The 15,977-nt window shown below is 38.6% G+C and overlaps 1 protein-coding gene across 2 annotated transcripts in view; it reads right to left on the bottom strand.

Moving 5' to 3' along the window:
- The window catches only part of LOC150076877 (protein phosphatase 1 regulatory subunit 21), a 371,714-nt gene that overhangs the window by 345,282 nt on the left and 10,455 nt on the right, over positions 1–15,977 (bottom strand). Inside the window, exons 2-3 of one of the 2 annotated variants that reach the window (XM_090386066.1) lie at positions 5,705–5,803; positions 4,096–4,170 (exon numbers count right to left, since the gene is read on the bottom strand). In XM_090386066.1, the coding sequence (XP_090242192.1) occupies positions 4,096–4,170; positions 5,705–5,770 (141 nt within the window). In that variant the 5' untranslated portion in view covers positions 5,771–5,803. The remainder of the gene's footprint in view (positions 1–4,095; positions 4,171–5,704; positions 5,804–15,977) is intronic. The other variant, XM_090386067.1, reaches the window with a different exon arrangement.

The raw sequence follows: 15,977 nt of genomic DNA on the forward strand, positions 1-15,977 counted from the left end.
GTCTAGTTTCCAAACTCTGCAACCCACATATTCGAAGTCTTTCTTCATAAGGATGCCCTTTTGCCGATCTCACCAGGCGAGTTAACCATCTTTGCACCCTTTCAAGAAGCTCAATGTCTTTCTTTAGGTGTGGTCTCCATACTTGAACACAGTATTCCAAGTGTGGTCTAATAAAAGCCTTATATAATGGGATTATCACGTCCCTATCTCTACTTGCAAAAGTTCTATAGATCATCGATAGGACACCATGGGCCTTCCTTGCAACCTGTTTACAATGCTCAGAGAATTTCATGTCTGACCGTATCGTAACACCCAAGTCATATTAGGTCACTGTCTTCATATATTGCCTCGTCCTCAGTTCCATCTATGGTATTTGATATGCCACACTTCTTAAATGACTTGACAACGATCTCAATCTTGATATTATCCCAGGATCTTTTCACCAAACTTCTCCTGTAGTTGGTTTCTTCACTCTTCCTGATGGTGTCAAATTGTCCCCAGAAGACTTCATCCATTGGTTCCATTCATCTCTCATGTCAGCTTTGAAGGGTTCGTTAATGCTGACATCAAGTGGTTGGAGCTGGGATGTCAAGCCTCCAGGTATAACGGCAAGTTTTGTTTTTTGCTCTGCAGCAATCTTCTTTGTATTTTTTGTTCTGTGTGCCCTGAACTGATCAAGCACCAATAGGGCAGGTTTGCGTAAGAGCCCACCTGGTCTCCTGTTCCAGACTTTCTCGAACCAGATCTTCATCCCATGTTGGTCCATCCAACCCTTGTCATGAATGTGGACAATCACTCCTCGAGGAATGTCTTCTTTTGGCATTGTTTTGTGTTTGAAAATCAGCATAGGAGGCAGCTTTGTTCCGTTGGCACAACAAGCTAGAACAACTGTATAATGGCTCTTTTCATGTCCACTTGTCTTCACAGTTACAGTTTTCACCCCCTTCTTATCAACAGTTCTGTTACTTGGGACATCAAATTGAAGGGGTACTTTGTCCATATTTGCAATCTGTCCCAACTCAAACGGATGTGTCTTCCGACATTGAATGACAAAATGATGAAATTCAAGGACCTTCTGCTCATAGCTTACAGGCATCTTTTGGGCAAGTCTGGTGTGTGTACACATGCTTAGTCCATTCCGTTTCATGAACCTGAAGCACCAATTGTGTCCTCCTTTGAAATTTGATTTTGATTTGATTTTTTATGGCGCATTGGCAGCTAAGGCCATAATGCGCCAAGTCAACCTCCTTTGAATCAGTAACTTCTTTTTCATCACCAATTCTTCTTGCCTCATGCTCAACCATCTTTGTGGACACAGGAATTCCAATTGCCCTTTGCTCCTCAATCCACATCTTCAATTCCCTCTCTAAATCAGGCCATTTTGCTGACTTGCCTCTTGTTTGCCTTCTTCTGCCGTGGCATTTTCAGTAGGGTTTCTTCTTCCCGTAGCCAGTCTCGGATTGTTTTTTCAGTTGGAGGAGGATCAAACTTACGTTCAGCAGCACGATTTCCATTCACTTTTGCAAACTGGATCACTTTTAACTTGAATTCAGCACTGTACGAAAATCTTTTCTGAGCCATTTCTGGGCAGAACGTAGCAAAATGTAACCTAATATACCGGTAACAAGTACGAAACAATGAGCGCAAAGACAACAAGCGCAAAAAAGCGGGAAATGCAAGTAAAAAAAAAATCTACAACCACTGTATAAGACGAACCCAGTTTTTAGACCCCAAATTTTTCAAAAAAAAAGGTGCGTCTTATACATGGAAATACGATAAGTAGTGTAAAGGCATCGTTTTATTTTATCTCATTGTGGCTACCTTCACAACGAGATATCAGGTATTGCACCACTTCAAATAAATAATGCTTCTCTAGTAGAGGAGACTACTCAGATGCATTTCAGAGCTTGTTGGCTCACTCTTCAGTGGGCGGGCGGGTACCCGGATAATGCCCACCCACTGATGAGTGAGCCAACAAGCTCCAAAAAGCATCTGGGTGGTGGTGCCCACTGAGAATAAATAACAGTAGTCTCCTCTACTAGAGAAGCATTATTTATTCGAAGTAGTGCAATACCTGGTATCTTGTTGTGAAGGTAGCCACAATATGAGATAAAATAAAACGACGCCATTACACTACTTATGTAATTAAATTTATGGGTAAACTATGGTGTATTTACACCGATATTATATATTTAATTTCACCCATAACATATTATGCTTTGTGCATTTAGTCTTCAAAATACTACATAATTTATAAAATGCCATTTTTCTTCTCTAAAAATCTGGTCATCCTACCTCAGGATTTACATTGAGGGATCGCATCAATTTTATATTTAATAAAGGGGATCATGAGTGAAATAAGTTTGCGTGCCACTGAAATAACCTAACCTAACAACACAATGCATATACAGGTAATCCTTGTATAAAACAGTTGTTAGGTTCCTGTAAAATCTTGTGTAGTGTGAAATCATGTTATACGGGACTAAGAACCAGTACAAAAAGGGGAGTTATGTTCCAAGAGATAACAAAAATACACCATTTCGTTAACAAAATGTTAAAAAAACTGATAAAAATACACCATTCTAAATTTTGTGTATCTTTTGCTCTCTTTAAAAAATCATTAATCTGGGTTTGTTTGCTTTTGCTTGATAGGTCTTTGTAATTTAATCGTATGTAACTAAGCATTTTTGAAGCTCCCTTTTGAACTTTGGGCTCCTTTCAGTCGAAGAATCTGAATTCAAAAAATACGATTCTAATTTTAGTGGAAATTAGAAATTTGGAAGTTCAGCAGAATTTTCAATGCGCTATCATCCTCTGAATTGATTTGCCTCCGATGCCATTTCCACCAAATCCGCTTCACCAGCCTCTTTTTCTACCAATAATTCTTGAACTTCTTCAAGAATTACTGGAGAAGAGATGAACATGGATCATGAATGGCTGTAAGGAAGAAGGCAGAGGGTAGTGATTAATAGTTACTCTTCTGATTTGTCTAACATTATAAATGGGGTCAGCCAAGGATCGGTTCTGAAATAACTGTTGTTTCCAATTTTCATAAGTGACATAGATAAAGACAGAGGGGCATGATGTCAAAATTTGCAGAGGATGTTAAGATCTGGAGAGTAGCTAACAATTGACAACGAGCAGCTTCCTTCAGGATGACTTGATATGCTTCAAGGATAGTCAGAAACATACAAGCCATATTTTAATGTAACAAAACAAGGTTTTACACTTTGGGAAGAGCAACCCCAATTAACTTACACACTTTGTGTGGTTGAACTAAAAACAACAAAAAAAAAAAAAAAAAAAAGAGAGAGAGAACTGGGAGTTACAATACAGTGACATGAAGTTCTCCAAGAACATGTGGTAAGGAGGGCCCGTAGCATCCTATCAATGATTTATTAAATATTTGCTTGTACAGATAGGGAAGGCTTGTAATGCCACTCTATAAAGGCAATTGTGAGACCACACACACATGTTGAATATTGTGTCCAGGTGTGGAGGCCACACCTAAAAAAAGACAGCTTCTTGAAAGGATCTAAAGATCAACACACTTGGTAAGGTCAGCAAAACGATATGTGCACATGTGAAGAAAGACTGAATCTAGGAAAGACTTCAAAAGCTGCAGAGTTTGGAAACTAGACACCTTAGAGATTTGACTGAGGTGTATAAAGACCTGAGAGATGAAATTATGATAAAATTTTCATTGTTGAGTCCAGAACTAGGTCCATAAATTAAAAGTACAAGAGGGGAGAGGTTTAGACTGGATTGCAGGAAGTTTTCTTTTATCCAGAGTTGTTAATTATTGGAATAAGTTACACCACAGACAGCTGAAGTTGACCACTTGGGGGAATTTGAAAGCTCAGCTGAATACCTATAGCTATGTAAGGAAGGAGTCAAATAGGCTGTTGTCATTTTTTGGTTGGTTCAGCAAAAGACCAGGGTTATCTTACACTATATGGCTAACCCAAATATCAAACTACCTCCTAACCCCCAGGAGCATGGATATAACATTACTGAGAAGACTTAAAAGACGATAAAAAAGAAATATTATGGGATAGAATAAGTCTTGACAATCTCATTCTCACAGCCTCTTACCTTCTTCCAATAAGCAATCATGAACAGCTGAATCCCTCCCATATCCTGGTTCTTGACAAGAGGATTTCTGCCAGACTTACCAAGAAGAAAAGACAAGCATTATCAGACAAGTGGTGTCACACATTTTACTTGTGTTAGTCAAAATATGTGACATAACAGATAAAACATTACAATAAATGCACTCATTTTCCTGGATTACTTTATCTTACTGAAGAGTTACATAAGTTTTATATAAGTAAACATACAAATGAAAGAGAATGAAAGTACATTCGACAGTGTTCTGTGTTTTGGATCCATATGCATTTTGCAAACCACCATAACCATAATGAAACTAGTATAAAATTGAATAATGGAAACTGAGTAAAGTATTAAAAAAAGGAAATGAGCTCTAATAGCAAGCAGAAGCACACATTTGAAATTTACACTGAAAAGCATTTACCAATATGCCGGAGCTGTCAAGCAGCAACGTTTGTGTAGCTGTTTGAAGATTAACAAAAACAAGTTAGTTAATGTATGACATTACACTTCAGGCAGACTATTGTTTATATATCATGAGTTATCATAAATAGCAATAACTCATGATTTGTTTTTTAAAAAAAATAAAAAGAGCAAAAAAGCGACAACTTTTATGCCCAAACCAAACATTTCATTTCTGTGCATCCACTATATTTCCCATTCAATACAGCAACAAACAATACCCAGTTCTTCAGTTAACATATATGGTTATGAATAGCTGATGTATATGCATGAATAAAGAAAAAAAAAAAAGAGAAAATGAAAGAAAGAAAGAATAATTTCTAGATCTCTACTGATCCAATTTTAATTAAGTTTGGAAAGGCTTGACATATCATTATAAAAGAACAAAATAAAATTTCATGAAAATATCCATCCACTAAGAGTAAAATTATTACAAGCGGATGGATGGAAAAGAAATATTAACTGTCTATTGGTCCAATTTTAATGAAATTTGGGACAGCTCATCAAATCTTTCTAAAATGCCCAAAACATAAAATTTCACAAAAATCCATCACTAGAAGTTATTAAATGTAGACGAACAAAGAAATAATAATTGCCATTTTTATATTGGTCTGATTTTTATGAACTCTGTGATGAAATGAACAACCTTTTTAAAAGAACCAAACATGAATTAGTCATTCATACAATTTGACACAATTTTGGCCATGGTCCACAAGGAATCTCTTTCAAATGCTGATACTCTCCAAAAGCATTATAGCAGCTCTCCTGTGAATAATAAAATTTCACAATTTCAGGGTGCTGTTTTCCTGTTATTGTCAGTTACCAAGTCAGATACTACCTGCAACAGAAAGTTCACCTTAAACATACAAGTGGACTACTTGCTGATCAAGACAGATCCAAATAAACAATACACAAAATGAGAATTTATAGGCCCAAGAAATCAAAAATCACAACTATAACATTCTCTATAACCCACTGCATTCAGCTGCCTATGATTAATCATTAACTGGATATTCAACTCTGAGTACTTTTTTTTTTTTTTTTTGTAATCACACTCTGCATACTTTAATAAATACAACAGAACATTGATAATTGACATCAAAAATATCAAATAAAGAAATGGAATGCTTACTTTAGAATATTCTGCAGCAAGTTTTTGATATTTGGAACTTAAATCTGATGGAGATGGTTCATCCATGTTGATTTATGAAGGCTCAATCTCCTTAGTCACCTTTAAAAAAAATTGTTTCACAACAAATTTTAATTGACAGCATTTGAAGCAAACTTCACAAATTAAAGAGGTTGAATTTAACAGCAAAGCAGGGAAATATTAGTGACAGGTAATAAAATTAATGGTTGCATTATTTTGATTATCTGGCAAATTTAAATTAAATACGTGCATTAAAAACATGAATGCACACACACATTGCATGTTCTGTTCTATCAGGATACATGCATGTATTGTGTTTATTATTATTGTTATTGTTAGCCATATGGTGCAAGGAAGCATGAGGCTTATGCTGTACCAACCAAAAAAAAATTCCTGAGTTACCCTGAGAGAGAGAGATAACAAAACTCTCTGAAAATATTTTATTAGAAAAGCAAAGCACTTTAAAATCAATTTCCATACCAGATATTATGTTCAGATTTGTAGTGAGGGGAATAAAAGGTGTAAGAAAGACTTCAGTTCTGCAAATTTCGGCATCTGGAGACTAGTCACCTGCAGGATGATCTGACTGAGGTGTTTAAGGCTTTGAATGGAATGAGCAAGCTCAATGCTGATGTCATTCTTCCTCAGGCTACACACATAGATTGGTTTGAACATAAGGATCTGGTTCTATCTGTTTCCCTTTTTTTCAGTTTATATTGTTTTCTATTACCCAAATCATAAATGCTTCTTTACGTAATCTCTTGTTGTTGAACTTCTGTTGTATCAGCCATATGATGCAAGGAAGCCCAAGGGTTTTGCTGCAACACCAAAAAAAAAAAAAAAAAAAATCATAACGATAATAAATAAAATATGCCTATTTTAATTCCTACTTACACAGGTATCTCTCCAACTATCAGGCACCAACTGAGCATTGTTATGGCCTTATATGAGAGCTAGAAGGACAGTGTGGATGCTCTCGAAGGATTTAAATTGAGGGGCTCATCAAGCTCTCAGCTGCCCACATCAATGCCAGAACTTGCACTTGAACATCATGCAACACAGCGGCAACCCCCAATGCAGAATGCGCTAGTCCCAAAGGAACTAGTTGTTGTAAGTGACTCTATTGTCAGGAAGACGGGGAACATATTGAGCAAAAAGGATAGATGGAACAGGACCAGGGTATGTCTGCCAGGGGCAAAGGTTGACGACATTGTACAGCATATATCATCTTTTAAAGGCACAAAGGGTGATATTGTTGTACACATTGGCAATAATGATATTAAGAGTAGGAGACCGGCAGAATTACTTAACAAGTACAAGTCAATGCTGAAAAAAAAAACCCCAGTTAGGGTTGAATTTTAAAGTGTCTGCAATTCTGCCCAGACACGATAGGAGAGAGTATATAATGAGAGCCCCCCGTCGATCAATTCAGCCCTGGAGAGATTGTGCAAGGCTCAAGGAATAGAATTTTTCTCAGCATAGTCTGTGCTTGTTAACAGGAGAGACTGCTTCTACAGGGATGGGATACACTTAAATAGAAAGGGTGCAAGAATATTTGCTGATGCTATCGAGACAGAGTTAGGTGGTGTGGAAAACTGCTAGTTGGGGGGGGGAGCATGCACAGACTAACAGATTAACAGTAGCCGCTGGCAGAGGTGAAAGTGATTCTTGCCCTGCTTCTATTGAAATGCAATTGAGCAGCAGCAGCCTGAACAGCAAGGCAATAGGGATTTCCAGGACAACCGGGAGTCATAGTAGAACAAGTAAATACATGGGCTGTGTTAGGGCAACTAAGAGTAGCAACAGGTGCATGTATACTTGCATGTATACCAATGCTAGGAGTATAGTTGATAAATTTGATGAGTGCTTGAAGTGCTAGTCAAGACATCAAAGGCAGATATTGTTGGGATATCAGAGACGTGGAATCACACAAACATAAGCAGTGCAGAATTGGAATTTGGGGAGTACAATGTGTACAGAAAGGATAGACAGTATTTAAATTCTATATGGTGGGACCAACTGATGATGTTACCAACAGCAAATTCAAAAAGGAAAGCATTCAAAGAATTAATCTTGGAAACTACTAGGCTTTTCATACCAACTAAGAAATATTGTTCAAGATTTGGGCCTAAATGGATGCCAGAAGAACTAATTGGACATGTGTTTTTTTGTTTTTTTTTTTGTTTTGGTAGTTGTTGGCGCATCAGCTTCTGTGGCCATAATGCGCCTCCCAAGGTTTTTGCAGTAGTTTGATCCAAGCCCGAGGCGGGATTCGAAACCGTGGCCTTTAGGTTGCCAAGCATGCACTTTACCCACCTGGCTAGCCCGGTCGGCAATTAGACATGTGACAGAGAAGAAAAATGCATGGGATACATATAAAATAACAGGTGATACAAAGCCTATGATAGATATAAGTTGGTCTGTAACCAAGTCACAAAGGAGGTTAAGCAGGCAAAAGCAGATTACGAGAAATCTTTGGCAAAGGATGCAAAGAAAAACAGCAAAGAGTTCTTTACTTACGTAAACTCTAGAAGGAAGGGGATGAATCAGATTGGTCCACTTGATATCGATGGGTCAACTGTTGATGATCCTGCTCAGGTAGCTAACAAACTAAATGAATATTTTGCATCGACATTCACACATGAGGAGTTATTCAGCGAGGGGAATGCCAGAGGTGTATTCAACTCTGGCAGTAAGCTAGATAATCTTGTAATAACTGAGAGTAAAGTGGAGGGGAAATTGTTGAAGATAAACATAAGAAAAGACACCTGCAGTGGATGGAATCTATCCAGTTATATTAAAGGAGGTGGCAAAGGGAGTAAGGAAACCCTTAGCCATAATTATGCGAGTTTCCTTGGACTCAGGGGAGGTACCCATGGACTTCAGATGTGCAAATGTGACCCCAATCCACAAAGGAGGAGGATCGAAGGGGGAGACAGGAAATTATTAATTTCCTGTGTCCCTTTGTGTCCTGTTAGTTTAACTTCTGTTCCAGGAAAATTAATGGAGGGACTGGTTAAAGACGCACTGCAGGATCATCTAGACAAGACTTCGGTTATAGCTTGGACACAGCATGGTTTTCTTAAGGGGAATTCTTGTCTGACAATTTGATTGGATACTATGATGTGGTCACAAATGAACTGGATGCAGGGAATAACTTTGATATCATATATTTAGATCTTAGAAAGGCTTTTGATACTGTTGTACATGGAAGATTGCTGCACAAATTGGAGCAGTGTGGTATTGGAGGCAAATTGTTGCTATGGATAAAGGGATGATTGAGTGAAAGAAGACAGAGTGGTAAACAATGGACACTGCTCTTCATGGACTAATGTTATTAGTGGAGTCCCTCAGGGTTCAGTGTTGGGTCCACTGTTGTTTTCTGTATTTACAAATGATATTGATATATCGGGCTTAATGTCCAAGTTTGCAGACAATATGAAGGTTGGCAGGGTTGTTAATGACACTAATGATAGTACGCTGCTGTAGCAGGATCTGGAAAGGTTAGGCAGATGGGTTGAGAGGTGGCAAATGAAGTTTAACATTGACAAATGTAAAGTTCTGCATATGGGAAGCAGTAACCCCAGTGTAACGTATCAACTCTGTGGTACTACACTGACAGTGGTAGAGAATGAGAAGGACCTCAGGGTAATTGTGCAGGCAGATATGAAGTTTTCTGAGCAGTGCAGATGGTCTGAAAGTGTAGCTCATGGTGTCTTGTCAATGATATACAGGATTTTTCTAGCAAGGATAAGGAGGTTGTTATTCCCTTGTATAAGGCAATGGTCAGGCCACACCTTGAGTACTGTATACAGGTCTGGAGGCCTCATTTTAAGAAGGATGTAGAGCTGTTGAAACGAGTACAGAGAAGGGCAACAAGATTAGTGAATGGAACGAAGGGTTACTCTTACAAAGAAAGGCTTAATTTTTGCATATTACAGTGTCTGGAGACTAGACACCTGCAAGGTGATCTGACTGAGGTATATAAAGCTTTGAACGGTTTGAGCATGCTCAATGCTGATGATATTCTTCCCCTTGTTCAGAATAATCGCCTGAGAGGGCATAAATTCAAATTGAGGAAAGACGGTTGTAGGATAGATGTGTGGAAGTTTGCCTTTAGCCTGCGGGTGGTTGATTACTGGAACAAACTTCTATCTGTCGTTGTAGAAGTTGATAACTTAAATAGATTCAAGGCAGAACTTTACGAACATTTGGAGCAAGTGGATGGGTGAAATAAGGGTTTTTTTTAGCTGATGCTAAATAAGCTTGCTTTCTTGCATCATGTGCCTTTGCTAATGCTAATTAACCTTTGTATCTCCCAGAGCTCTCAGCTGCATTCACCCATGGAGGCAACTTATTCTAGTAATCAACAGCTCACTGGCAAAAGAAAAGTTTCTACAATCCAGTCTAAATCTCTTCTCTCATAATTTGAATTTATGAATCCTAGTTCTGGAATAATTAATAACAGTGAAATTTTCACCCTCATTTATTTTACCTTCTAACCTCGGAACCTTGTATACCACAATCAGGTGTCTTCTAAGGTGGTTATAGTTACCAATCTCTACTGCCCACATATTCAAAGTCTTTCCTCATAAGGATATCTCTTTGCTGATCTCGATAGGTATGCTGCCCATCTTTGGATCCTTTCAAGAACCTGAATGCCTTTTTTTAGATACTGTCTCCATACATGAACACAATATTCAAAGTTAAGTCTTATGACCGCCTTATAAGTACTAATTTTTCTCCTGCCCACTGAAACGAGACCTGCTGGGAAGAAACAAAGATGTGGGGCGGGGAGTAATAGTACAAGTGTAGATGGAGAAGTTTTCAAAGATGGAGCAGTAAGGAAGATTTCCCCATATCATGCCACCTCCAAAAATTTGGAGATCAGCAAGACCTTAGCTAGCTAGAGGTGGGATCAACAGGGCAAGAGGGGTAGGAGATAGTAAGAGGAGGTGAAAGTAATAAAGGCATGAAAAGACAGTAGGAAGCATCATCCTAATACACTCCTAGAAAACCGGTGGCTAATGAAATCCTATGCTATGAGCAGGGGCCCATAGTGTCTGCATTATTCCAATGCCAGCAAGGAAGTTTCTATGAACAGCCCATCCCTTGAAGGAGCTAAGGGTCACATGAAATCCCAAGGTTTTACTTGGGATTTCATGTAACCTAAATGATAAAAGGATTTCATGATAAAACCTCAAAAAAGGTTTTACTACTTTATTAAGAGTAGGAGACCGGCGGAATTACTTAACAAGTACAGGTCACCGTTTAAAAAAAGCTGTGAATTAGGGTTGAATTTGAAGGTGTCTGCAATTCTGCCCAGACACGATAGGAGGGAGTATATGATGATCAATCAATCATCGTATCGATCCCTGTTGATCAATTCGGCCCTGGAAAGATTGTGCAAGGCTCAAGGGGTAGAATTTTTTTCAGCCTGGTCTGTACTTGTTAACAGGAGAGACTGCTTCTACAGGGATGGGATACACTTAAATAGAAAGGGTGCAAGAATGTTTGCTGATGCTATCGAGGCAGTGTTAAGTGGGTCGGAAAACTGCTAGATTGGGGGGATACAATGACTAATAGATTAACAGTAGCCACTGGCAGAGTTGAAAGTGATTCTTGCACTGCTTCTATTGGAATGAGCAGCAGCTTGGAAAATAAGATGCAGGATATTTCAGAGACTGCTGGGAGTAATTGGGGTACAAGTAAACACATGGGTTGTGTTAGGGTAGCTAAGAAAAAGAACAGGTACATGTATACTTGCGTGTACACCAATGCTAGGAGTTTGGTAAATAAATTTGATGAATTTGAGGTATTGCTCAAAGCATCAAAGGTGGATATTGTTGGGATATCAGAGACATGGTGTCACACAGATGTAAGTAATGCAGAACAGGAATTTGGGGAGTACAATGTCTACAGAAAGGATAGACAGTATAAGAAGGGAGGAGGGGTTATGCTATTAGTTAAGAAACACATAAAATCCAAAGAAGTGAAGCCAGTCGACATTGCTGGACAGTGCAGTGTCGAGTCAGTTTGGTGTGACATAAGCATGGGGAGATCAAAATTGAGAGTAGGAGTGTGCTATAGGACTAATGACTCTGATGAGTATAATAAGAAATTGTACAGGGAAACAGAGTGGGCCAGTAAATCAGAGAGTCTTATAATGGGGGATTTAAATTTCCCAGATATTGACTGGAATTTGTGGGTTGTTCACTCTCACATTAGCAAGGCTTTTGTGGATTTATTGGATGATTGTTTTCTAAATCAGTATGTTCGGGAAGCAACTAGAGGGAGCAATACTCTTGATTTGATTATCAGTAGTGATTCTTCATGCATTAAGAATCTGCAGATACAGGAACCACTAGGTGGCAGTGATCACAGTGTGCTGAAGTGGAATTTACTCAAGGAGGTAACTACCATCAAGGGTAAAGGGAAGGGTTATTGCTTTCGTAAAGGCGACTACGATGGTCTGAGACAGTATTTAAATTCTATACAGTGGGACCAACTGATGATGTTACCAACAGCAAACTCAAAATGGGAAGCATTCAAAGAAATTATCTTGGAAGCTACTAGGCTTTACATACCAACTAAGAAATATTGTTCAAGGTTCAGGCCTAAATGGATGTCAGATGAACTAATGAGATATATGGCAGAGAAGAAAAATGCATGGGATACATATAAATTAACATGTGACACAGAAGCCTATGATAGATATAAGTTGACCTGTAACCAAGTTACAAAAGAGGTTAGGCAGGCAAAGGCAGATTACGAGAAATCTTTGGCAAGGGATGCAAAGAAAAACAGCAAGGAGTTCTTTACTTATGTAAACTCTAGAAGGAAGGGGATGAATCAGATTGGTTCACTTGATATCGATGGTTCAACTGTTCATGATCGTGCTCAGGTAGCTAACAAACTAAATCAATATTTTGCATCTACATTCACACATGAGGAGTTATTCAGGAAGGGGAATGCCATAGATGGAGTAAACACTGGCAGTGTGCTAGATGATCTTGTAATAATTGAGAGTAAAGTGGAGGAGAAATTAAAGATAAATACAAGAAAGGCACCTGGGGCTGGATGGGATCTATCCAGTTAGATTAAAGGAGGCAGCACAGGAAGTAAGCAATCCATTAGCCATAATTATGAGAGCTTCCGTGGACTCAGAGGACGAACCCACAGACTGGAGATGTGCAAATGTTACCCCAATTCACAAAGGAGGATCAAAGGCTGACACAAGTAATTATAGACCTGTGAGTTTAACTTCTGTTCCAGGAAAATTAATGGAAGCACTGGTTAAAGAAGCACTGCAGGATCATCTTGACAAGAATTCAGTTATAGCTTAAACACAGCATGGTTTTGTTAAGGGAAGGTCTTGCCTGACTAATTTGATTGGATACTATGATGTAGTCACAAAAGAATTGGATGCAGGGAATAACTTTGATATTATATATTTGGATCTTAGAAAGGCTTTTGATACTGTTGCACATGGAAGACTGCTGCACAAATTGGAGCAGTGTGGCATTGGTGGCAAATTATTGCTATCAATAAAGGGGTGGCTGAGGGGGAGAAGACAGAGAGTGGTAATCAATTGACACTGCTCGTCGTGGACTAATGTTATTAGTGGAGTCCCTCAGGGTTCAGTGTTGTGTCCATTGTTGTTTTCTGTATTTATAAATAATATTGATGATGGTATATCAAGCTTAATGTCCAAGTTTGCAGACGATACAAAGGTTGGCAGGATTGTTAAGGACACTACTGACGCTATGCTGCTGCAACAGGATCTGGAAAGGTTGAGCAGATGGGCTGAGAGGTGGCAAATGAAGTTTAACATTGACAAATGTAAAGTACAGTAATACCCCGAAGTTACGAGATAGGTGGGTCCGACAAAAATCACTTAAGTCGAATTTGCGTAAGTCGGGGTAGAACTTTGCATATAAATACATATATATTTTGTTTAATTAGGACCAAGGACTAACAAAAACACTAGTTTAGAAGAAAAATATTTAATAAAGTTGCAGTTCTTTATACATATTAATACAAAATATGTATTAAAAAAATAAACGAGTTACGTAAAAAAGCTATTTCGATGTCGATGGCTTCATAAAATCTAACAAATTCGTCTGACGACACAGCCCCTTTTTTTTCACGCAGAATTTCTTCGTAGCAAGCTAATAATTTTTTTATTCCTTGCTTTGTAGCTATAATGCGTTCTTCATTGGAGTCTGTTTTCTAAAATTTTTAAGCCCTTTTCAATTGAGCTGAGACCTTCTGTCAAGCTTGCAATTGTCATGTGCTTTTCTGGTGGAACTGGGTCTGAAGTGTCGGATACTTCAGTGACATTTTGCTCATGCGTCTCTATGAGCTCATTCACTGTCGGCTCCTGACTATGTGAATCCAACCGCTCGTTGACATCATCACCATTGACTTCCAAATCTAATTGACTGGCAAGATTAACAACTTCTTCTATCACATGAGCAACATGATCAGTTTCTGGCATTGTTTTCATGTCAGTTTTGAAAAAAAAATCAATGTTTTTTGTGAATTTCATCCCAAGATTCTTCAATGATTCTTACAGCATCTAAAACATTGAATTGTTTCCAAAAGTCTTTAACAGATATCTCACTATTTTGTCTCATAGCTTCATTCAGACTTGCAAACGAACGCCTCATGTAGTAAGTCTTGAATGTTTTGATGACTCCCTGGTCCATCAGTTGAAGCAAGCTGGTTGTGTTTGGAGGCAAAAACACAACTTTCACACATGGGTCAAAATTAATTAGGGTGGTAGCAGGGTGACCAGGTGCATTGTCAATAAGAAGCATCACTTTAAATGGAATCTGTTTAGACTTGCAATAACGTTCGACTTCGAGTATGAAGTGGTGACCAAACCAGTCCTCAAAAACGGAAGCTGTCACCCAAGCTTTATGATTTGACTTCCAAATCACTGATAAGCTAATTTTAGATATACACCAATAGAAAAAATCAAGAACAGCGTAACTCCAAGTTCGCGTAAGTCGGGGTATTACTGTACTACATATGGGAAACAGCAACCCCAGAGCAACGTATCAACTCTGTGGTACTACACTGACATTAATAGAGAATGAAAAGGACCTGGGGATATTGTGCAGGCAGATATGAAGTTCTCTGAGCAGTGCAGATGGGCTGCAAGAGTAGCTCCTGGTGTCTTATCAATGATATACAGAAATTTTTCTAGCAGGGATAGGGAGGTGATTATTCCATTGTATAAGGCAATGGTCAGGCCACACCTTGAGTACTGTATACAGGTCTGGAGGCCTCATTTCAAGAAGGATGTAGAGCTGCTGGAATGAGTACAGAGAAGGGCAACAAGGTTAGTGAACAGAACGAAGGGTTGCTCTTATGAAGAAAGGTTTAAGTTTTGCAAATTACAGTGTCTGGAGACTAGGCACCGGTGAGGTGATCTGATAGAGGTGTACAAAGCCTTGAATGGTTTGAGCATGCTCAATGCTGATGGGATACTGCCTCTTGCTCAGAATAATCACCTGAGAGGGCATAAATTCAAATTGAGGAAAGATAGATGTAGGATAGATGTGCGGAAATGTGCCTTTAGCCAGCGGGTAGTTGGTTGGTGGAACAGACTTCCATCCCTTGTTGTGAGAGTTGATAGCCTAAATAAATTTAAGGTTCAGCTGGACACTATTTCGAACGAACAGAGGGGTGAAGTGAAAGGGTTTTTTTTTTTTTTTTGGCTGATGCTGCATAAGCTTGCTTTCTTGCATCATATGCCTCTACTAATGCTAAAGGTCTCCCATGTCTAGAATTATGGGGAGACCTTCCAAGACCCACAATGCCACCATCAAAGCATAGTTGCCCTCCCTGTGAGATGGTAGGGTTTTTTTTTGTTTGTGTGTGTTTTTTTTTTTTTTTTGCTGGAAACACACACACACACACACACACACACACTACAAAAAAATAAGAGTAAACTCACTTCTGGCCATTTTACAGAGCATCATCACAATACCACTTTGAGTTGAACTAGCATTTAGGAGCCACTCTACATAAGACACAACACATTCACATTAGAAGATGCAAGAAAGCAAGCTTATAATAGCATCAGCCAAAAAAAAAAAAAAAACTTCCCGTTTTAACCATCCAGTCACTCCAAAAGTTTGTCTAGTTCAGCCGTGAATTTATTTAAGTTGACCTCCACTACAATAGATGGAAGTTTGTTCCAACTATCAACCACTCGCTGGCTAAAGACAAATTTTCACACCTA

Source organism: Mastigoproctus giganteus, chromosome 12, assembly GCF_048544385.1.
Source record: "Mastigoproctus giganteus isolate SK-2022 chromosome 12, ASM4854438v1, whole genome shotgun sequence".
NCBI lineage: Eukaryota > Metazoa > Arthropoda > Arachnida > Uropygi > Thelyphonidae > Mastigoproctus > Mastigoproctus giganteus.